The sequence below is a fragment of the Chlorocebus sabaeus genome, chromosome 17 (assembly GCF_047675955.1).
Source record: "Chlorocebus sabaeus isolate Y175 chromosome 17, mChlSab1.0.hap1, whole genome shotgun sequence".
NCBI lineage: Eukaryota > Metazoa > Chordata > Mammalia > Primates > Cercopithecidae > Chlorocebus > Chlorocebus sabaeus.
Genome location: NC_132920.1, coordinates 17,687,800 through 17,710,812, shown reverse-complemented (window position 1 = coordinate 17,710,812; position 23,013 = coordinate 17,687,800). Strand labels below are relative to the sequence as shown.

The 23,013-nt window shown below is 39.4% G+C and overlaps 1 protein-coding gene across 1 annotated transcript in view; it reads left to right on the top strand.

Moving 5' to 3' along the window:
- The window catches only part of NUP153 (nucleoporin 153), a 92,620-nt gene that overhangs the window by 16,123 nt on the left and 53,484 nt on the right, over window positions 1-23,013 (top strand). The window contains 4 exon segments of the mRNA XM_007973607.3: window positions 1,823-2,045; window positions 17,925-18,173; window positions 18,329-18,468; window positions 18,701-18,829. Of these exon segments, the coding sequence (XP_007971798.2) occupies window positions 1,823-2,045; window positions 17,925-18,173; window positions 18,329-18,468; window positions 18,701-18,829 (741 nt within the window).

Here is a 23,013-nt window from a genome sequence, read left to right as displayed (position 1 = left end):
CTGAGTAGATTTATATATTCTGCCTTGACTTTATTGTTTTCTGTACCTACTGAGTCATTTTTTTTCCTTTCTTTGACTTTTTCTCTGATGCCCTACTAAATCTGCTTTGTGAAAGAAATTGTTGCCTAAAATTGGTTACCTTACCCCAGTTTGTCTATTGCCAGCTTTTTTCCTTGTTAGTAAAAAAGTTTTCAGTATGTTTCTATTATACCTTGTAAATTGATACATGCCTTCACATTATTTCATTTGATTTTCATTATAATTACTATAAATAATAGGAGGCAGAGGTATTCTTATTTTACCTACAGTAAATCCAAGTACAGGGATGTCCTCAAATTTTACGCTAGGTCCTGGCAATCCCAAAGCCCATACTTTTACTCTATCTTAGATATACTCTGGTAGTTGTGTTTGTACTTTGGGCAAGTTATTTAACTTCATTATCTCTCTTTTATCCATAAGGTGGGAATATTAGTTCATAAAGTTATGGTGAGGATTACACTGAATAATATGTATAAATTGCTTAGAATAGTATCTGGCACATAGCGAAACTACAATAAAAATAATACTGATAGCTATTATACCACATTACTTTCCCTTCCTTCTTTTAAAAGTTACCATAATAGCTGGGCACGGGGGCTCATGCCTGTAATCCCAGCACTTTGGGAGGCGGAGGCAGGCAGATCACCTGAGGCCAGGAGTTCAAGACCAGCCTGACCAACATGGAGAAACCCCGTCTCTACTAAAAATACAAAATTAGCTGGGTGTGGTGGCACATGCCTATAATCCCAGGTGCTTGGGAGGCTGAGGCAGGAAAATCACTTGAACTCGGGAGGCTGAGGTTGTGGTGAGCCGAGATCATGCCATTGCCCTCCAGCCTGAGCAACAAGAGCAAAACTCCGTCTCAAAAAAAAAAAAAAGTTCAATAATAAAATTAATCACTGAGATTTTCAGCCAACATTTGCTGTAGTGAAATTTCAGCATCAGAAAAGGTTGTTTCTTGAGTTTATTTTTGTTGGATTAATTTTTTTTTTTTTTTTTTTAAGATGGAGTTTTGCTCTTGTTGTCCTGGTTAGAGTGCCGTGGTACAGTCTGGGCTCCCTGTAACCTCTGTCTCCCAGGTTTAAGCGATTCTGCTGCCTCAGCCTCCTGAGTAGCTGGGATTATAGGCATGCACTACCATGCCCAGCTAATTTTTTGTATTTTTAGTAGAGACGGGGTTTCTCCATATTGGTCAGGCTGGTCTCAAACTCCTGACCTCAGGTGATCTGCCCACCTCAGCCCCGACGAAGTGCTAGGATTACAGGCATGAGCCCCCTCACTCGGCCAGATTGTTTTAGTTACTGTTGTTTTTTTTTTTTTTTTTTTTTTTTTAAACTCTCATATTTCTACTTGTCTGAATTTTTATTTTTCTTAAAGAATGTACAGTAAAATAATTGAGAAAGCTATTGAAAGTGTTGTTTGTGTTTGTTTTAACATACTGGGAAAAAAATGGATGCCTTTTCTCTGGGATTAAAACATGTATTACATATTAGTAAATCTAAACTCGGTATTGTGTATTTGATGGCCTTTTGGGGTTTTCTTAAGGATTAGAATAGCACAGCCATTTGGAACAATTATTGGCTTGTGTATGCATATAGAAGAAAGAATTTCACATCTATAGAATTTGTAAAAACCATTATGTTAGCAGTAACTGTAGTAACTGAATTTTAGCAAACTTGTTGGACACCTTTGTATTTTGCTTGGCCTGGCTTTCAGTAAGTAGGTACTTACTTTAAAAAGATAAGTTTCTGAAACTGTCGTAATATGTCTTTTCTCCCAATAGGGCATTCTTAGCAGGGTTACAGAGTCTGTTAAGAATATTGTGCCAGGGTGGCTACAAAGATACTTCAACAAGAATGAAGATGTATGTAGCTGTTCAACAGACGCAAGCGAGGTTCCACGCTGGCCGGAAAATAGAGAGGACCATCTGATATATGCCCATGAGGAGAGCTCTAATATTACTGATGGGAGAATCACACCTGAGCCAGCAGTCAGTAATACAGAAGGTAAGTAAAATGTGGATATTTTGTCATGAATGATAGGTTTTCATGCCCTAATTTTGAATATATTACCTAGTTATGTTAAATCTAATCAGGCAGTACATAAACCGTGTGGGAGGAGGATGATAATCAGGTTCCAATTGGGTATCTTTTTTTATCAGCGTTTTATTTATTTATTTATTTATTGAGATGGAATCTCGCTCTGTTGCCCAGGCTGCTATCTTGGCTCACTGCAAACTCCGCCTCCTGGGTTCTCACCATTCTCCTGCCTCAGCCTCCCAAGTAGCTGGAACTACAGACGCCTGCCACCGCGCCCGGCTAATTTTTTATATTTTTAGTAGAGATGGGGTTTCACCACGTTAGCCAGGATGGTCTCGATCTTCTGACCTCATGATCCGCCCACCTCAGCCTCCCAAAGTGCTGGGATTGCAGGCATGAGCCACTGCGCCCAGCCCTTTTTGTTTTGTTTTGTTTTGAGACAGAGTCTCACTGTGTCACCAGGCTGGAGTGCAGTGGTGCGATCTTGGATCTTGGCTCACTGCAACCTCTGCCTGCCAGGTTCAAGCAATTCTTCTTCCTCAGCCTCCCGAGTAGCTGGGATTACAGGCGTGTGCCCCTGTACCTGGCCAATTTTTTGTATTTTTAGTAGAGATGGGGTTTCACCATATTGGCCAGGCTGGTCTCGAAGTCCTGACTTCGGATAATCTTCCTGACTCGGCCTCCCAAAGTGCTGGGATTACCAGCGTGAGACACAGTGCCAAGCCAATCCTATCCTTTAAAGCACAAGTTTTAAATTTTGATGAAGCCCAACTTATCTCTCAGTGTATGTTTCTTTCAGTATAAATATTTTTTCTTTCACTACATGTTTTGAAATACATAATTACAAAACTTTTTGTAGTCCTATGTTAAAGTCTCAAATAAATAATTGATTTGGATATATGCCCTGTTAATTTTGGTGTGCTTAGCAACGTCTCCCTGCCTGATCTGTCCGTAGTAAAAAATAGTGATAATGAAATGGCCCTGAAAGAATGGTTTTTATTTTAGAGAAATGGCAAATCTAATTTTTCTTAGTAATGTTCAACTAGATGTATTCTTTGAATGTCCACTTACTTTTATTAGAGTAACTAAAGTTTTAATATCTGTACTTTTCAAAATTGCTTTTAAATATATTACCAGCAGCCATCTTGAGGCTTTATCTGGTAGATCTCTAAGCTGACTGCCTCTGTTACTTTCTTTTCTGGCCGGTGAAAGGGACTCTGGCTCTTCTTTTTCTGTTTTTTTCCCCCTCTGTTTCCTGGTTATGAGATTTGTTTGCTTTTGGTTAGAGAGTTCTAGTATATCCACAGTGACTATCTTTTCTAAGATGGTTATAGAAACAATCTGTTCTGGCCGGGTGCAGTGGCTCACACCTGTAATCCCAGCACTTTGGGAGGCCAAGGCGGGTGGATCACCTGAGGTCGGGACTTTGAGACCAGCCTGATCAACATGGAGAAACCCCATCTCTACTGAAATACAAAATTAGCTGGGCATGGTGGCGCATGCCTGTAATCCCAGCTACTCGAGAGGCTGAGGCAGGAGAATCGCTTGAACCTGGGAGGCGGAGGTTGCGGTGAGCAGACATCGTGCCATTGCACTCCAGCCTGGGCAACAAGAGTGAAACTCCATCTCAAAAACAAAACAAAACAAAACAAAACGATCTGTTCTATCCTAGTGAACATATTTGTAAGGATTAACTAACTTGAAGAATTTAGGGGTGAAAGACATGGAGCTCTCTGTACAGTTTGTGTGTATTTGTGTTTTCATGAAAGTAGCAGGTTGAATTTATGCCAAGGTCAATTCACACTGATTTTATTCGTTATATTATTAAATGTATAAGGAAGATTTTCTGTTAAAGTATATTATACACATGTTTGTGCATAACTTCTAAACTTTATTATGGAAAATTTTTCAACCTAGAGAAATAAAGAGGATAGTACAATGACACCCCCCTCCCTGCCGACCTGCTGCCCCCAGCTCCCCATCACTGAGCTCCAACAATAATCAAGTCATGGCTGATCTTGTTTACTCTTCCCGCATCTATTTCCCTACCTTCCTACCCCCAGCTCACCTGATATATTTAGAAGCAAATTGTGGGCAGCAATTTGTTACCTACTTCAAAAACTTTAAAACATTTTTTTATTTTCTTTTTTTGAGCCACGGTCTCACTCTGTTACACAGGCTGAAGTGCAGTGGCACAATGTCAGCTCACTGCAACCTCCACCTCCTGGCTCAAGTGATCCTCCCACCTCAGCCCCCCAAGTAGCTGGGACTACAGGTGTGGACCACCAGGCCTGGCTAATTTTTTTTTTTTTTTTTTTTTTTTTTTAGTAGAGATGGGGTTTCGCCATTTTGCCCAGACTGGACTCCTGAGCAGAAGCGATCTGCCTACCTTGGCCTCCCAAAGTGCTTAGGATTACAGGTGTGAGCCACCGTGCCTGGCCTACTTCAGAAACTTGATAGCATTTTTCTGCCTCGTGCTTGTCTTAGATCTGAATCCTGCTATCTTAAACCTTGTAAGTCCCAGTCAATTCTTGTTTTGTTTTTGTTTTTGTTTTGTTTTTTGAGGTGGAGTCTTGCTCTGTTGTCTAGGCTGGAGTGCAGTGGCGTGATCTCAGCTCACTGCAACCTCCACCTCCCGGATTCAAGCATTTCTCCTGCCTCAGCCTCCTGAGTAGCCAGGATTACAGGCACCTGCCACCACGCCCGGCTAATTTTTTGTACTTCTTGCTAGAGACAGGATTTCACCATGTTGGCCAGACATTTCTTATAGTCTGCCTTGACCTGTGTCTACTTATTAATACCTGTAGTCACATAAGAGTGACTTATGTGACACACACATCTTATTAAACTCCCCAATAAGATGAATATAGATCTTACTAGATATTACAGAGAAATTGCAGTTCATATTTACTCTGTGAAGCATTACACTTAAATTTGACAGTGCATTCTCAAAACAGTTATGTGTTGCTTAACTATGGGGATACATTCTGAGAAATACATTGTTAGGCAGTTTTGTCACTGCAAATATCATAGTGTATACTCACACTGACTAAGCCTACTCTTACCTAGGCTGTAGCCTATTCCTAGGTTACAAACTGCACAGCCTGTTACTGTGTTGAATACTGTAGGCAATTATAATAGTGAATATTTGTGTATCTAAACATGTATAAGCATAGAAAAGGTACATATGATATAAAAGGTAAAAAATGGTATGCTTGTTTGGGATACTTAATCCTAAATGAAGCTTACAGGACTGGAAGCTGCTCTGGGTGAGTCAGTGAGTGAGTATCAGTGAATCTGAAGGCCTAAAAGCTTTGTTATACAGTACTGTAAACTTTATATAAACACTGTTCACTTAGGTTATAATTTACTAAAATATTTTTCTTCAGCAATAAACCTTTGCTTACTGTAACTTATTTATAAATTTTTGAAATGTAAAAAACTTTTTTACTCTTGTTAAAATAGTTAGCTTAAAACATAAACAGATTATATAGCTGAACAAAACTATTTTTAATGTCCCTATTCTCTAAGCTTTTTTCTGTAGTACTGTTTTTTTCCTTAACTTTTAAAACTTTTGTTTACAATTAAGACATGCACACATTAACTTAGCCCTACGTAAAGTCAGTATCATCAATATCATGGCCTTCTGCCCCCACATCTTGTCCCAGTGGATACTCTTCAGAGGCAGTAACATACATGGAGCTGTCATCTCCTGTGATAACAATGCCTCCTCTGGAATACTTCCAGAAGGACTTACCTGAGGCTGTTTACAGTTGACTTTTGTTTTTTTTAAAGACAAGGTCTCGATCTGTCACCCAGGAGTACAGTGGCGCAGTCATGGCTCACTGCAACCTCAACCTTCCAGGCTCAAGCGATCCTCCCACCTCAGCCTCCTAAGTAGTTGGGACTATAAGCATGTGCCACCACACCCAGCTAATTTTTAAAATTTTTTTTGTAGAGACGAGGTCTAACTGTGTTGCTTAGGCTGGGCTTGAACTGGCCTCAAATGAGCCGCCTGTGTTGGCCTCTCAAAGTGCTGGGATTACAGGTGTGAGCCACCACCTGGGACCCAATTTTTTTTTTTTTAATGTAAGTGGAAGGATAGTATACTCTACTGATAAAAGGTATAGTAAATACATAAAACAGTTACATAGTCATTTATTATCATTACCAAGTATAGTATTATATAGAGTACATAAATGTATGTGCTCTAGTTTTATTTGACTGGCAACACTGGATTTATTTACTGCACAGCCTGTTACTGTGTTGAATACTGTAGGCAATTATAATAGTGAATATTTGTGTATCTAAACATGTATAAGCATAGAAAAAGTACATATGATATAAAAGATATCGGCATGACTGCAGACTCCTGAGTAATGTATTGCACTAAGGCCTTAGGATGACTATGATGTTACTAGGTGATACAGATTTTTCAGCTTCTTCATAATCTTATGGGACCACTGTTGCATATGTGTTCTGTAGTTGACTGTTTTTTATTTTCTTTTTCTTTTTTTTTTTGAGACGGAGTCTTGCTCTGTTGCCCAGACTGGAGTGCAGTGGTGTTATCTTGGCTCACTGCAAGCTCCGCCTCCCAGGTTCATGCCATTCTCCTGCCTTAGCCTCCCGAGTAGCTGGGACTACAGGCGCCCATCACCATGTCCGGTTAATGTTTTTGTATTTTTAGTAAAGACGGGGTTTCAGCGTGTTAGCCAGGATGGTCTCGATCTGCTGACCTCGTGATCCACCCGCCTCAGCCTCCCAAAGTGCTGGGATTACAGGCGTGAGCCACTGTGCCAGGCTAGTTGACTGTTCTTATGTGGTGCATGACTGTATATCTGCTGTTGAAGTAATGTCAGACTCTGGAAAGCTAACATGGCAGTCCTAAATAAATTTAGTTCTTTACTAAATATTAATTTTATAAATACATATTTTATTGCACTTTGCACATACTGCATTTTTTACAAATTGAGTTTGTGGCAATCCCATGTCAAGAAAGTTGATCAGTGCCATTTTTCCACCAGCACACGCTCACCTTGTGTCTGTTACATTTTGGTAATTCTTGCAGTATTTCAAACTTAAATTCTGTATCATGGTAATCAGTGCTCTTTTTTGGTATTACTATTGTAATTGTTCTGGGGTGCCACGAGCCACGACCATATAAGATGATGAACTTAATCAGTAAATGTTGTGTGTGTTCCGGCTGCTCCACCCACTGGCTATTCCCCTTTTCTCTCCCTCTTTCTGGGCCTCCCTATTCTCTGACAATATTGAAATTAGGCTAATTAATAACCTTACAATGGCCTCTGAGTGTTCCAGTGAAAATTAGAGTTCCCCGTCTTTTATCCAAAAGCTGTAAGTACTTAAGTTTAGTGAGGGAAGGTATGTGGACAGCTGAGACAGGCCTGAAGCTAGGCCTCTTGTACCAGTTAGCCAACTTGTGAATCCAAAGGAAAAGTTACTGATGGAAATTAAAAGTGCTGCTCTAGTTAACACACAAAGGATAATAGGAAAGCAAAGCAACCAGTTGCTGATGTGTAGAAAGTTGGAGTGGTTTGGATAGACGATCAAACTAGCTACAACATTCCCTTAAGCCAAAGCATAATCCAGAGCAAGCCCTAACTCCCTTGAATTCTGTGAAGGCTGAGAGAGATGAGAAACCTGCAGGAGAAAAGTTGGAAGCCAGCGGAGATTTATTCATGAGGTTTAAGGAAAGAATCTGTCTCTATAACATAAAAGGGCAAGGTGAAGCAACAAGTGCTGATGTAGGAGCTGCAATAAGTTATCCAGAAGATTTAGCTAAAAGCACTGACGAAGGTGGTGTATTAGTCCATTTTGCATTCTACAAAGGAATACCCAAGACTGGGTAATTTATAAAGAAGAGAAGCTTATTTGGCTCATGGTTCTGCAAGCTGTGTGGGCATGGCACCAGCATCTGCTTGGCTTTTAGTGTGGTCTCAGGAGGTTTTTACTCATGGCAGAAGGCAGAGTGGGAGCAGGCATATCAGTCACATGGAGAGAGAAGGGAGCAAGAGCAGAGAGGTCCCAGACTCTTTTTAACAACCAAATATCACTTGAGGCCATTACCCTGGGGAGGATACCAAGCCATTCATGAGGAATCTGCCCCCATGACCCGAAGACTTCCCATTCGACCCCACTCCCAACATTGGGGATCACATTTCAACATAGGATTTGGAGGGGACAGACATCTAAACTGTATCAGATGACTACGCAGCACAACATATTTTCAGATGGAACGTGGTCTCCTGTTGGAAGAAGATACCATCTAGGATTTTGATAGCTGGAGAAGAGATGTCAATACCTGGCTTCAAAGGATAGGCTAAATCTCTTATTAGGGGTTAATGCAACTGGTGACTGTAAGTTGAAGCCAATACTTAGTTACCATTTCAAAGATCCTAGGGCTCTTAAGAATTATGCTAAATCTACTCTGCCTGTGCTGTGTAATTGGAACAACAAAACCTGGATGATGGCACATTTATTTACAGCATGGTTTACTGAACATTTTAAGCCCGTGTTGTTGAGACCTCTTGCTTGGTGACAAAAAGATGCTTTTCAAAATAGCACTGCTCATTGATAGTGCATCTGGTCACCCAAGAACTGTAATGAGATGTGCATTGAGATTAATGTTGTTCTCATGCTTAATTATTAATACAATGTCCATTCTGCAGCCCATGGATCAAGGAGGCATTTTGACTTTCCAGTCTCATTATTTAAGAAATACCTTTCATATGGCTATAGCTGTCATAGTCATTCCTCAGATAGATCTGGGTAAAGTAAATTGTAAACCTTTTGGAAAAGATTCACCATTCTAGATGACATTAAGAACATTCGTTGAGTTTCGAGTCAAGGCTAACTGGGGGGAGAAAAATCATTTGTGATTTACGGGAGGAGGTTCAAATATTAACATGAATAGGAGTTTAGAGAAAGTTGATTCCAATCCCCGTGGATAACTTTGAGGGGTTCAGGACTTCAGTGGAGGAAGGAACTACAAATGTTCCAAATGTGGTAGAAATAGAGAACTAGAATTAGAAGTGGAGTATGAAGATGTGACTGAATTACTGCAGCATCTTACACTCAAACTTAAATGGATGAGGAGTTGCTTCTTATGGATGAGCAAAGAAAGTGCTTTCTTTTTTTTTTTTGAGACAGTCTTGCTCTGTTGCCCACTCTGGAGTGCAGTGGTGCAATCTCAGCCCACTGCAACTTCCGCCTCCTGGAATCAAGCAATTCTCCTGCCTCGGCCTCCCGAGTAGCTGGGACTAAGGCATGTGCCCCCACGCCCAGCTAATTTTTTGTATTTTTAGTAGAAATGGGGTTTCACTGTGTTGGCAAGGATGACCTCTAGTTCCTGACCTTGTGATCTGCCCCGCTCGGCCTTGGGAGGTGCTGGGATTGTAGGTGTGAGCCACCACGCCTGGTGAAAGTGATTTCTTGAGATGGAATCTACTCTTGGTAAAGATACTGTGCACATTTTTAAGATTACAGAATAATATAGAATAGTACATAAACTTAGTTGATACAGCAGCAGCAAAATTTGAGAGGACTGGCTCCCGTTTTGAAAATTCTGCAGTTAGAATGCTATCAAAAACGTTGCATGCCACAGAGAAATCTTTTAAAGGAATAGTCAATCGATGAGGCAAACTTCATTGTTGTCTTATTTTAAGAAATTGCCACCACCACTCCAGCCTTCAGTACTCATCACCCTGATCAGTCAGTAGCCATCAACATTGAGGCAAAGACCTGTTAACACCACCTAAAAGATTATGACTTTCTAAAGGCTCAGCAGATTGTTATTTGTTAGCAATTTTTTTTTTAAAGTAGGTACATTGTTTTTATTGTCATAATGCTATTGCACACTTAATAGGCTACAGTGTAGTGTAAACATAACTTTTGTATGCCCTGGGAAACAAAAAATGGTGTGACTCCCTTTACATTCTCCTCCTCAACCTCCCAGGTAGCTGGGACTACAAGAGTGTGCTGCCATGCCTAGCTATGGTTTGAAAATTTTTAGTAGGGGTGAGGCCTCATTATGTTGCCCAGGCTGGTCTTGAACTCCTGGCCTCAAGTGATCCTCCTGCCTCAGCCTCCTAAAAGCACTGGGATTATAGGCATGAGCCACCATACCTGGCCTGTGTTGGATTTCTTTTTCCTCTATGGTGTCTGTATATACTAGATTTAGTTGATGTCCTGCCAAGAGTTGGAAAATTATCCTGTCACTTTTCTCTTATAGGAGAAACTGATGCAGGGATGAGAGAATGGGATAAGTAAAAAGCATTTTCGTAGTATAATATACTACAGTAATATTGGAATACTTGATACCCCAGGAAACGTTTCAGCCTATGTGTATGTAAATCCTGATTGCAGATAAATTGAAATATTTATTATGTGTAAATGCTGATTGGATTGCTTTAGATACCTCTGCCAGTGGATTTCTAAGCCCCAGACAGTATCTCTGGTATTTTGTTTTGTTTTGAGACAGATTCTTGCTCTGTCGCGCAGGCTGGAGTGCAGTGGCATGATCTCGGCTCACTACAACCTCTGCCTCCCGGGTTCACGCCATTCTCCTGCCTCAGCCTCCCAAGTAGCTGGGACTACAGGCACCCGCCACCATGCCCGGCTAATTTTTTGTATTTTTAGTAGAGATGGGGTTTCACCGTGTTAGCCAGAATGGTCTCTATCTCCTGACCTCGTGATCTGCCTGCCTCAGCCTCCCAAAGTGCTAGCATTACACGCGTGAGCCATCACACCCAGCCCAGTATCTTTGTTAACCTGAGTCCTCCTCATAATAAATTATTATATATAAAATAAATTTAGATATTCTATCAGATTTTTAAAATAGGATTTTTAATGAATAATTATTTTTAAAAATTCATTGTCTTTTTAGCTGCGATGGAAACATTTGTTTTTGAATTGCGGTAAAATATATATAACATATAATTTATGTTATTTTGCAGTGCACTGTTCAGTGACTTTAAGTATATTCTCATTATTGCGCAACCATTACCACCTTTCATCTCAGAATTTTTCATCTTACAGAACTGAAAGTCTATACCCATTGAACAATACCCCCTCATTTCCTCTCTCCCCTCAGGCCCTGCCAAGTCACAGTTCTACAGTACTATTTCTGTTAAGTACCTCATGTTAATTAATGTTTATGTCATGTACCTCATGTTAATCATACAGCATTTGTCTTTGTTATTGGCTTTATTTCACTTAGCATAATGCCTTCAAGGTTCTTCATGTTGTAGCGTGTATCACAATTTCCTTTTTAAGGCAGAATAATATATTGAATGTCTATATCACATTTTGCTTATCCATTTGTCTGTTGATGGAGATTTGAGTTGCATCTACCTGTTGGCTCTTGTGAATGATGCTGCTGTGAACATGAGCGCACAAATCTCTTGGAGACCTTGCTTTCAGTTCCTTTGGGTATATACCTAGAGTGGAATTGCTAGATCATAAGGAAATTCTATCCTTAATTTTTTGAGAAATTACTATTTCCGTAGTGGCTGCACTGTTGTATATTCCCACTGATAGTGTACAATTTCTTCACATCCTTACTTTTATTTTCCCCTTTCTTGTTAATAACTGTCCTGATGGGTATGAAACGTTATCTCACTGTGGTTTTAATTTGCATTTCTCTGATGGTTAGTGATGTTGAACATCTTTTCATATACTCTTTGGCCATCTGTCTGTAATCTTAGAGAAATGCCTATTTTGGTTCTTTGCCCACTTTTTAATCAACTTCTTTTTTGGGGGGAGGGTGTTGTAGGAATTCTTTTTTATATTTTGCTTGGATTTACCTTTTTTAAAAAAGTTTATTTTTAATTATTATTACATAATACATAATATTTGTACACATATATGGGGTACATGTAATATTTTGATATAAACATACAATGTGTACTGATCAAATCAGGGTAATTGTGATGTCCGTTACCCCTAGAATTTATTATTTCTTTGTGTTAGCAACGTTCTAATTCCACTCTTTTAGCTATTTTGAAATAAGACGATGAATTGTTGTTATATTTGCTGTATTGTATGCTACCAAACACTAGATCTTACTCCTTCTAACTGTATTTTTGTGTCCTCTGTTTATCTCCCGTTCACCACCACCCTTTCTGTCTTCTGGTAACCATCATTCTATTCTCTGTCTCCATGAGTTCCCTATTGGTAATTGTCATTCCATTCTCTGTCTCCATGGAACAGTCCCCCCCCCCCCTTTTTTTTTAAGCTGTCACATTTGAGAACATGTGATAGTTGTCTTTTTGTGCCTGGTTTATTTCACTTAATGTGATGTTCTACAGTTCCATCTATGTTGTTGCAAATGGCAAGATTTAATTCTTTTTTTTTTTTAATGGCTGAATAATACTCCATTGTGTATATGTAGCACAGTTTCTTTGTCCATTCATTTGTGGATGGATACTTAGGTCAATTCCATATCTTGGCTGTTGTGAATAGTGCTGCAATAAACATGTGAGTGCAGATTCTCTCTTTGATATACTAATTTCCTTTATCTTGGATATATACCCAGCAGTGGGATTGCTGGATCATATTGTGGTTCTACTTTTAGTTTTTGTGAGAAACCTCAATGATGTTCTCCATAATGACTGTACTAATTGACCTTCCCATCAACAACAGTGTACAAGGATTCTCCTTTCTCTACATCCTCACCAGCATCCATTATTGCCTTTTTGATAAAAGCCATTTTCACTGGGGATTGGAGTTCTTTCTATGTTCTGGATATTAATCCCTTATCACATATATAATTTGTGGATATTTTCTCCCATCCTGTAGGTTGGCCTTTTACTCTGTTGATTACATCCTTTGATGCATAAAAGTTTTTACATTTGATGTAGTCCTATTTGTTTGATTTTGCTTCCGTGGCCTGTGCTTTTAGTGTCATATTTAATAAATCATTGTCAAATCTCATGTCCTGAAATTCTGTTTTCTTCTAAAAGTTTTTTAGTTTTGGGTGTTATACTTTGGTCTTTAATCCATTTAGAATTAATTTTCGTATATGGTTCAAGATAAGGGTTCATTCTTTTCCATGTGGATATCCAGTTTTTCAAACCATTTAATAAAGAGACCATCTTTTTCCCATTGAGTGGTCTTGAAATCTTTGTTGAAGATCGTTTGATCAAATATGGTAGTTTGTTTCTGGGCCCTGTGTTCACTTGCATGGTCTATGTTGTTTGTCTTTATTCTAGTATTACAGACCACAGGCTCTTTGGTTTCCCATGTAATGGAAATTAACACGGAGCCAAGCAGATTTCCCAGACAGGACTTTTATTTCAGGGCTTCTGCTTGAGCACAAGGGAAACAATGGAGGTGAGGCTCAAGGATCCTCTTCCTGGCTTCCTGGAAAAAGCCAGTAGGACTTTTTTTTTTATTAGGCAAAGCACAGGAATTGACATGGAGTAAGGTATGCAGGCTGGGCTGGGCAAAGCACCTACAGGGTATGGTATGCAAGGCAGCATATCTGGTTGCGGTGATTATCTCCAGTAGGGGTCTGGCTGGTGGCAACAATGCTGTAAATCAATTATTTCGCATTCCTTGCTGAGGTGGACTCTGCAACCTTGATTTGGTTTTGGATCTCCTAAGACCAATTCCTGGAATTCTTTAAAAGGTATAGGTTACACATTATGAGAGCACCGCAGAATGGCTGTTTTCTTTGTGTGTGACTAAACCCTCAGGGTTAGCATGTGTAATATCAGCGAGGTAATGTTATGTATGGGTTTTGTGAGGAGGAGAAAAAAAAAATAAGTGAAGGAGAAACTACATCCCACCTCCTGTTCTCTCTCACGAGTGCCACATTGTTTTCATTACTGTACTTCTGTAATAAGTTTTAAAATCAGAAAGCATGAGACCTCCAACTTTGTTGTTTTTAAAGATTATTTTGGCATTTTGAGGTTCCTTGAGATTCCATATGAATTTTAGGATAGGTTTTCTATTTCTGCAAAAAACGTCTTTGGGATTTAGAGATTGTATTGAATCTGTAGATAGATTGCTTTGAATAGTATTGACATCCCAACAATATTTAGTCTTGTAGTCCACGTACGTGGGATATTTTTCTGTTTGTTTATGTTTTTTTCCTTTTAGTACTATTTTGTAGTTTCCATGTGCACATCTTTTACCTTGGTTCATTCCTAAATATTTTATTCTTTTTGATGCTATTATAAATGAAATTGTTTTCTTAATTTACTTTTCAGATTGTTCATTATTAGTGCATAGAAACAAACTTTTTTGTGTGTTGATTTTTGTATCCTGGTACTTGGTTAAATTTGCTCTAACAGCTTTTGACCGAATCTTCACTGTTATTTACATGTAAGATTATGTCAACTGCAAACATGATTTTTTGCTTTTTCTTTTCCAATTTAGATGTGTTTTATTTATTTCTCTTATTGCTCTGACTAGAATTTACAATATTATGTTGAATAGAAGTGGGGAAAGTGAGAAGCTTTGCCTTCTGGTCTTAGAGAAAAATCTTGCAGTCTTTTATCATTGAGTATGTTGTTAGTGTGGTTTTGCATATATGGCTTTTATTATGTTGTAGTTTCCTTCTAGTCTTAGTTTGTTGAGTGTTTTTATCTGCAGCTTGCTTTTTTTTTTTTTGTTACAGTACTTTGGAACTAAATAATCTAGAATTGTTTTATTGTTTAAGGATTTTTGAGATAGTCTTGCTTTATTGGTCAGGCTGGAGTGCAGTGGTGCCATCAGAGCTCACTGCAGCTTTGAACTCCTGGGCTCAAGTGATCCTCCCACCTCAGCCTCCTGAGTAGCTGGGACTACAGGTGTGTGCAACCATACCCAGCTGACTGTTTAAATTTTTAGTAGAGAGGAAGTCTCAGTTTGTTGCCCAGGCTGGTCTCGAACTCCTGGGCTCAAGTGATACTCCTGCCTTGGCCTCCTAAAGTGTTGGGACTACAGGCGTGAGCCACTGTGTCCAGCCAAGACAATTTTTTAGGAAGATAGCACACAGAAGAACACTGCAGAATGGCAAATACAGTCTAGCAGCACATCACAAAATACTTACTGAGGAGAGCATTAATCAATGAATGCAAGTAGTCATTCAGGATTTAATATAGTTTACCATGTTACTAGGTAAAATGATCCTATTTTTGCTTTTTAGTAAATAGACATTTGCTAAAATTTAAAATTCACTCTTTGTTTCTATTTGGAGTTTAGAAACTGTTACTTCCTTAGCATGTCAGTTTTTCAAATCAAAGACCAGAATCTTTTTTTTTTTTTTTTTTTAGACAGAGGGCTCTGTCAACCAGGCTGAAATGTAGTGGCATGGTCTCAGCTCACTGCAACCTCTGCCTCCCAGGTTCAAGCGATTCTCACGCTTCAGCCTCGCAAGTAGCTGGAATTACAGGCATGTGCCACCATGCCCGGGTAGTTTTTGTATTTTTAGTAGAGATGGGATTTTGCCGTGTTGGCCAGTCTGGTCTTGAACTCCTGACCTCAAGTCATCTGCCTGCCTCGGCCTCCCAAAGTACTGGGATTACAGATGTGAGCCACTGTACCCAGCCCAGAATCATATTTAATGGTGAAACATTAGAAGCAATCTCATTAAAGTTGGGAATAAGGTAGAAGTCCATCATCACCACTTCTAGATATTAAGAATGTAATCAGTTATGGGGATGTGGTAATATGTTAGAATAAGGAAACTGTAGCAATTGACCCAAGGTTAATATTGAAAATACCTGACCACTCTCTTATTTAAGCAGTAGCCAATTAGAAAACATGAAAGAAGAAAGGATTCCATTTGCAGTATCAAACAATTGGGAGGTGGAGGTTGCAGTGAGCTGAGATTGCCACTGCACTGTAGCCTGGGTGACAAAGTGAGACTGTCTCAAAAAAAAAAAAAAAAATCATACACTTTAACAAGAAGTGTGTGACACTCTAGAAGAAGAAATTCTCTTAAGTTCCACTGAGGGTCATAAAGCAGATCTGAACCAAAGGAAAGGTGGGTAGGAAAGCAGTGTTGGGAATGATATCAGTTCTTTTTAAAAACCTTAAATTCAGTGTGATCCTAGTTAAAATAATTTTAAGGGCTCTTTTAGGAACTTTGAACATATTCCAGATAGCTGCTTTAAAGTCTTGTTATGCTAAATATTTTAAGGTCTTTGCTACCTTTGGTTAAAGTTTCTAACACCTATTCTCCCCTATCCCCCTACCCTGCGCATCGATCACAATTTTCTTTTTTCTATACGTTGAGTTTTGACTATATTGGCATTTTGAATGATAATGTGTAGAGACTCTTGGTTCTGTCATCTTCCTCTGAAGAGTGTTGGTTCTTGTTTTTAGCAGGCAGTTTAGTTAATGATAATTTTGAACTTTCGTAGTTATAGTTTTATGCTGTGTTAATGTATATTTGTGGGAAGTCCAGGGTGTTTCCTAAGCCTCCCAATGTGGTGGGCCTTAGCCTCCAAGCTCTGTCTCGCCTGTGGCTTTTTAGGAGAGATCTATAGTAGATCTTACTTTAGTTATATACTTACTCCTTATTTTTAAGGGGGAACCTTTTGGTATATCAGCTGAATGCCATTGTTAATGAGATCTCTAAATTCTGGTGGCCCTAAAACTTGAGAGTCTTCAGCATTGTTTTTTCCCCTAGCGCGGTACACTGTCTGGTATCTCTGTTTTCTCAACTCCATAGCAGCTGCTGCGTAAGGCTTAGGTGGTCTTGCTATGAGTATGTACAGCCTGTCCGCTCACTGGACACTCCCATGTGGGTTTCTGGGAGACCCTCTCTGCACAGTTCCCTACTCTCCAGTGCCCTGAATTCTGATTTCTTCCTGCTCTGTGTTACTTGACTTTAGGTGTCTGTTCAAGGTCTGAAAATGTTCTTAGACAGAGAGCTGGGTAATCGTAGGGCTCACCTTGTGAGTTTTTGTGCTGTTTTCCACTGTCTGAAAGCAGTAGCCTCATATTTTTTCTCCAGTCTTATAGTTGTTTACAGTAGAAGGGCTGATCTGGTCCTAGTTATTCCATCCTAACTGGAGGCCTCTTTTTGGGGAACTTTAGAAAACAATTCTAAAGTTTTTGAAAATGTCCCTGAAAACAAGTAAATTCTGAAAAAGAATTTATTTTAATAATTTCATATTTTAATAAAGGGAAGGTGGGGTGGAGTAACTTCAACAAGCATTAAATTTATTCTAAAGCATAATATTTAAAACATTTGGTACTCGTACGGAAGTATAAAGATACATCATTAGAGGAAGGGAGGAATAAAGACTCTTGGAAGTTAGTATGGTTTAGTATGTGGTAACAGTGGCTTCTCAATCATTGAGGAAAGGATGGCTTATTTAAGAGATTACCTTAGGTTATAAACAGGCTAACCATTTGGAAAACAGTGAAGCTGAATCCTTTCTTTACTCCTGCATCATAACTAATTTCAGATGGGAGTCAAGATTAGACATATTGAAATAAAAGCGACAGTATCAAAATATGGGTAAAACTTATTTTTTATGGTCTCAGAATGATAGGACTATAAATAAGGCACAAGTTATTTTCTGTATTACAAAATACACCATCAAAAAAGTGAATGGGTTTAATCAACTGGCAAAAAATAGTTGTATTTCAACTGTTGTATCATATCACATCACTCTTACTGGTTTAAAAAAATTAGCTCTCGTTTAAATTAATTTTAGTTGAAACTTTGTTTTGGCTAGGAGTATGTTATATTGGGCTTATGGGAGGCCTCAGTGATTTGAATTGAAGCTATTATATACTATAATGTGTTTTCTTAAAGTAAAAACCATTTGTGGTAGTGTATTGCTCTAAGTTGTATATTCATAATATTAATGCTTTTCTTTTAAGAACCTTCAACAACTAGTACTGCTTCAAATTATCCAGATGTGTTAACAAGGCCTTCTCTTCATCGGAGCCATCTGAATTTCTCCATGTTGGAATCCCCTGCATTACACTGTCAGCCATCTACATCCTCGGCATTCCCAATTGGCAGTTCGGGATTTTCCCTTGTAAAGGAAATTAAAGATTCTACCTCTCAGCATGATGATGATAACATCTCAACTACCAGTGGTTTTTCTTCAAGAGCTTCTGATAAAGGTATTCTTGACATGTGGTAGTACATAATTTGGGTAGTAAAATTAAATTTTATGGGATTTTTTTTTTTTTCCTGACTTGCATATAATTTTTGTATTTACAAAAATTTAGGATCTTGTGTTGGTGTTATTACTATGGATTATGTAATTTTGTTTCAGATATAACTGTTTCAAAGAACACTTCATTGCCACCTCTGTGGTCCCCAGAAGCTGAACGTTCTCACTCACTCTCGCAGCACACTGCCACCAGCTCAAAAAAACCAGCATTCAACCTGTCTGCCTTTGGAACACTTTCCCCTGTGAGTACTAACTGGGTTGGATTTAATCACATTAGTCTTGAGTGTTTATTGCATTTGTGTGTGTGTGTGTGTGTGTGTGTGTGTATATATATATATTTTTTTTTTTTTTTTTTTGAGACAAGAGTCTTTCTCTGTTGCCCAGGCTTCAGTGCAGTGGCACCATCTTAGCTCCCTGCAACCTCCACCTCCTGGGTTCATATGGCTTATAATTTATCATTGTGTTTCTGTGCAGTCACTTGGGAATTCTTCAGTCCTTAAAACCAGTCAGCTTGGAGACTCTCCTTTTTATCCTGGAAAAACAACATACGGTGGGGCAGCGGCTGCTGTAAGACAGTCTAAACTACGAAATACACCTTATCAGGTAGGTTCCAATAGAAGGGTTGATGACCTTTTTTTCTTTTTTCACTTTAACTGGATAATAAATTACTTTGTGCTCAAAAAAAATAGTTTTGATTTATTTTTTATTTTTCTTTTATTTATTTATTTTTGAGATAGTCTTGGCTCTGTCACCCAGGCTGGAGTACCGTGGCACGGTCTCGGCCCATACTGCAACCACTGTCTCTTGGTTTCAAGCGATGCTCCTGCCTCAGCCTCCCAAGTAGCTGGGAGTACAGGCACACACCACCACGCCCAGCTAATTTTTTGTATTTTTAGTAGACACAGGTTTCACTATGTTGGCCAGGATGATCTCGATCTCTTGACTTGTGATCCCCCATCCTCGGCCTTTCAAAGTGTTAGGATTACAGGCGTGAACCACTGCGCCTGGCCAGTAGTTTTGATTTAATATTATTCTTTGGGAAAATAACAGCTATAGGTTATATTTTTTTCATTTAGCATATGTAGACATTATTTAGACCTATGTGAATGTTTTATGTATTAGATATGTGTATGTATCTCAAGAAATGTGATTTTTTTTAAAAATGAGGTGTAAATTACACATATTAAATTTTACCATTGTTTTATAGTATTTGAGTTTTAACAAAACACATTATTATGTATATAACCACTTCTGCAATCAAATATTGATCAGACATTTTCATCACCCCAGAACATTACCTTATGTATCTCTTGAGTCAATCCTTCCTCCTCCTACCACCCTCTGGTCTGTTTTCTTTCTCTGTAGTTTTGGCTTTTCCAGAATGTCATATACATTTAGTCATATGTAGCCTTTTGATTCTGGCTTATTCTACTAAGCATAATGCATTTGAGATTCATCTGTTTTTGCATCTTTTAATAGTTCCTTTTTATTACTGAGTAGTATGGTTAATACAGTTGGTTTATTATTCACTAGTGAAAAGACACTGAGTTGTTTCCAGTTTCTGACAATTATGAATGAAGCTGCTATGAATGTTTTTTGTGAGCATTCATTTTCATCTCTCGGGTAAATACAAATACCTAGGAGTTGAATTGATGGGTCATATGGTAAGTATTCAGTAAACTTTATAATAAACTGCCAAACCATTTTCCAGAGTGGCTGGTACCAGGTTTCGTTCTGACTAGTAATGTAAGAGTTGCTGTGCATCCTTGTCAGCACTTGGTGGTGTCAGGTTTTTTTGTTTGTTTTTGCTATTCTAGTAGTGGTAACCCCAACTTGTGATTTTAATTTGTACTTCCCTAGTGACTAATGATGTTGAGTGTCTTTTCAGGTGTTTATTTGGTGCTCGTTTGCTATCAGCCCATCTTTTGGTGAAATATCTCCTTTGATGAAGTCTCTGTTCAAATCTTCCACCCGTTTTAAAATTGGGTTATTTTCTTATTAATAAATTTTGAGAGAGTTTATTTTTCAGGGTACAAATACTTTGTTATATGTTTTGCAAATATTTTCTCCCATTCTGTGGTGTATCTTAACAGTGTCTTTTGAAGAACAGATTTTTTTTTTTTTCCCCTGAGCCAGAGTCTTGTGCTGTCACCCAGGATTGAGTGCAGGGGTGCACTCTCCACCTCCTGGATTCAAGCAGTTCTCTGCCTCAGCCTTCTGAGTAGCTGGGATAACAGGTGCCTGCCACCATACCCGACTGATTTTTGCGTTTTTAGTAGAGATGGAGTGTCACCATCTTAACCAGGCTGGTCTCAAACTCCTGACCTCATGATCCACCTGCCTCGGCCTCCCAAAGTGCTGGGATTACAGGCATGAGTCACTGCGCCCGGCCAGAAGTTTTGCTTTTGTTGACATCTTTTGTGTGTGTGTGTGTGTGTGTGTGTGTGTGTGTGTGTGTGCGCGCGCGCGCGCGTGTGTGTATTGTTAATGGTTTCATGCTTTTGGTGTCATATCTGAGACATTGTTACTTAATCCCATGTCACAAAGATTTTCTCGTATGTTTTCTTCTACAAGTTTTACAGTTTTAGGTTTTAATGTATGCCTGTGATTGATTTTGAATAAATTTTTGTGTGTGGTATGGGGTGTTGGTCAAGGTTCATTTTATTTTCTAAATTAAAAAGTTTTTTTAAAAAAGTAAAGATGGGAGTCTTACTGTGTTGCTCAGGCTGATCTTGAACTCCTGGGCTCAAGCAGTCCTCCTTCTGCAGCCTCCCAAAGTGCTGAGATTACAGGTGTGCCTGGCCGAGGTTGTTTTTGTTTTTTTTTTTTTTAAACATATGGGTGTGCAATTGTTCTAGTGTTATGTTTTTTTTTTTTTTTTTTTGAGACGGAGTCTCGCTCTGTCGCCCAGGCTGGAGTGCAGTGGCCACATCTCAGCTCACTGCAAGCTCCGCCTCCCGAGTTCACGCCATTCTCCTGCCTCAGCCTCCGGAGTAGCTGGGACTACAGGCGCCCGCCATCTCGCCCAGCTAGTTTTTGTATTTTTTTTTTAGTAGAGACAGGGTTTCACCGGGTTAGCCAGGATGGTCTCGATCTCCTGACCTCGTGATCCGCCCCTCTCGGCCTCCCAAAGTGCTGGGATTACAGGCTTGAGCCACCGCGCCCGGCCGTGTTATTTGTTAAAAAGATTGTTCATTGAATAGCTTTTGCACCATCATTGTTTTGTGTTTTTGTTTTGAGACAGGGCCTTGCTCTGTCACACAGGCTGGAGTGCAGTGGCACGATCATGGCTCACTGCAACCAGAACCTTCTGGGCTCAAGTGATTCTCCCACTTTAGCCTCCTTATAAGTACTGCGTGCTAACCGATTGCGCCACTGGAGCCACAAATGCCCACTTTAGCCTCGTGAGAGCTGGGACCACAGGCGTGCGCCACCATTCCCAGCTAAATTTTTTTTTTTTTTTGGTAGCAATGGTCTCACTAAGTTGCCTAGGCTGGTGTTGTACTCCTGGGCTCAAGCGATCTTCCTGTGTTGGCCTCCCAAAGTGTTCGGATTACAAGCATGAACCACCATGCCCGGCCTGCACCTTTGTTGAAATCCGGTTCACATGGCTTTATTTCTGGACTTTTGACCTGCGCCACCGCCGCCACCCATTGATCTATGTGTCTTTCCTTTTGCCAACACTGCACTGTCTTGATTGCTGTAGGCTTCCGGTAGGTCTTAAAATTAGGTGATATGAATAGTCCAACTTTGTTCTTTTTTCAAGCTTGTTTTGGCTTTTTTAGGTCCTTTGCTTTTCTATAAAAATCTAAAACTGGCTTGTTTCTACAGTCTGCTAGGATTTTGATTGGAATTGCTTTTTTTATTTTTGAGATGGAATCTTGCTTTGTCACCCAGGCTGAAGTGCTGTGGCATGATGTTGTTTCACTGCAACCTCCACCTCCCAGGTTCAAGCAATTTTCCTGCCTCAGCCTCTCGAGTAGCTGGGACTACAGGCACACACCACCATGCCCTGCTAATTTTTGTATTTTTAGTAGAGACGAGGTTCTACCATGTTGGCCAGGCTGGTCTCGAACTCCTGACCTCAGGTGGTCTGCCCACCTTGGCCTCCCAAGAGTGCTGATATTACAGGTATGAGCCAGCATGCCCAACCATGATTGAGATTGCATTTGAGTCTAAAGACCAATTTGGTAAGAATAGGCATCTTAACAAAAATAGAGTCTTCCAAACCATGAACGTGGTGTATCTTCCCATTTAGGTGGTTTATAAATTTTTTCATCAATGTTTTGTAGTGTTCAGCATTCAGATCTTAAACATATTTTGTTAGACTTTTGTTATTTGGTATTAGTCAAGAATATGTAGCCTGAATAGTCTTATCTTTTCAATGAATTGAGTTCATAATTTAAAATAGGTTCCAGCAAAGAAGCTTCAGGCTCAGATAGCTTCCCTGGTGAATCTTACCAAACATTTTAGAAAGAAATAATACCAATTCTACACAAACTCTTATGTATAGTAGGAGAGTAGGGAACACTTCCCCCAGTACCTTTTATGAGGCCAACATTATTACCCCGAGACCAAAATCAGACAAAGACATTGGAAGACAGTAACAGACTATTATTTCTCATGGATTATAGACACAAACCTTCTCAACAAAAATATTTGTAAATGGAATCCAACAAATTTAAAAAGGAAGCTGCATCATGATCAAGTGGGGTTTATCCTGGGAAGGCAAGGTTGACTCAACATTTGAAAATTAATGGGATTGGGACGGGTGTGGTGGCTCATGC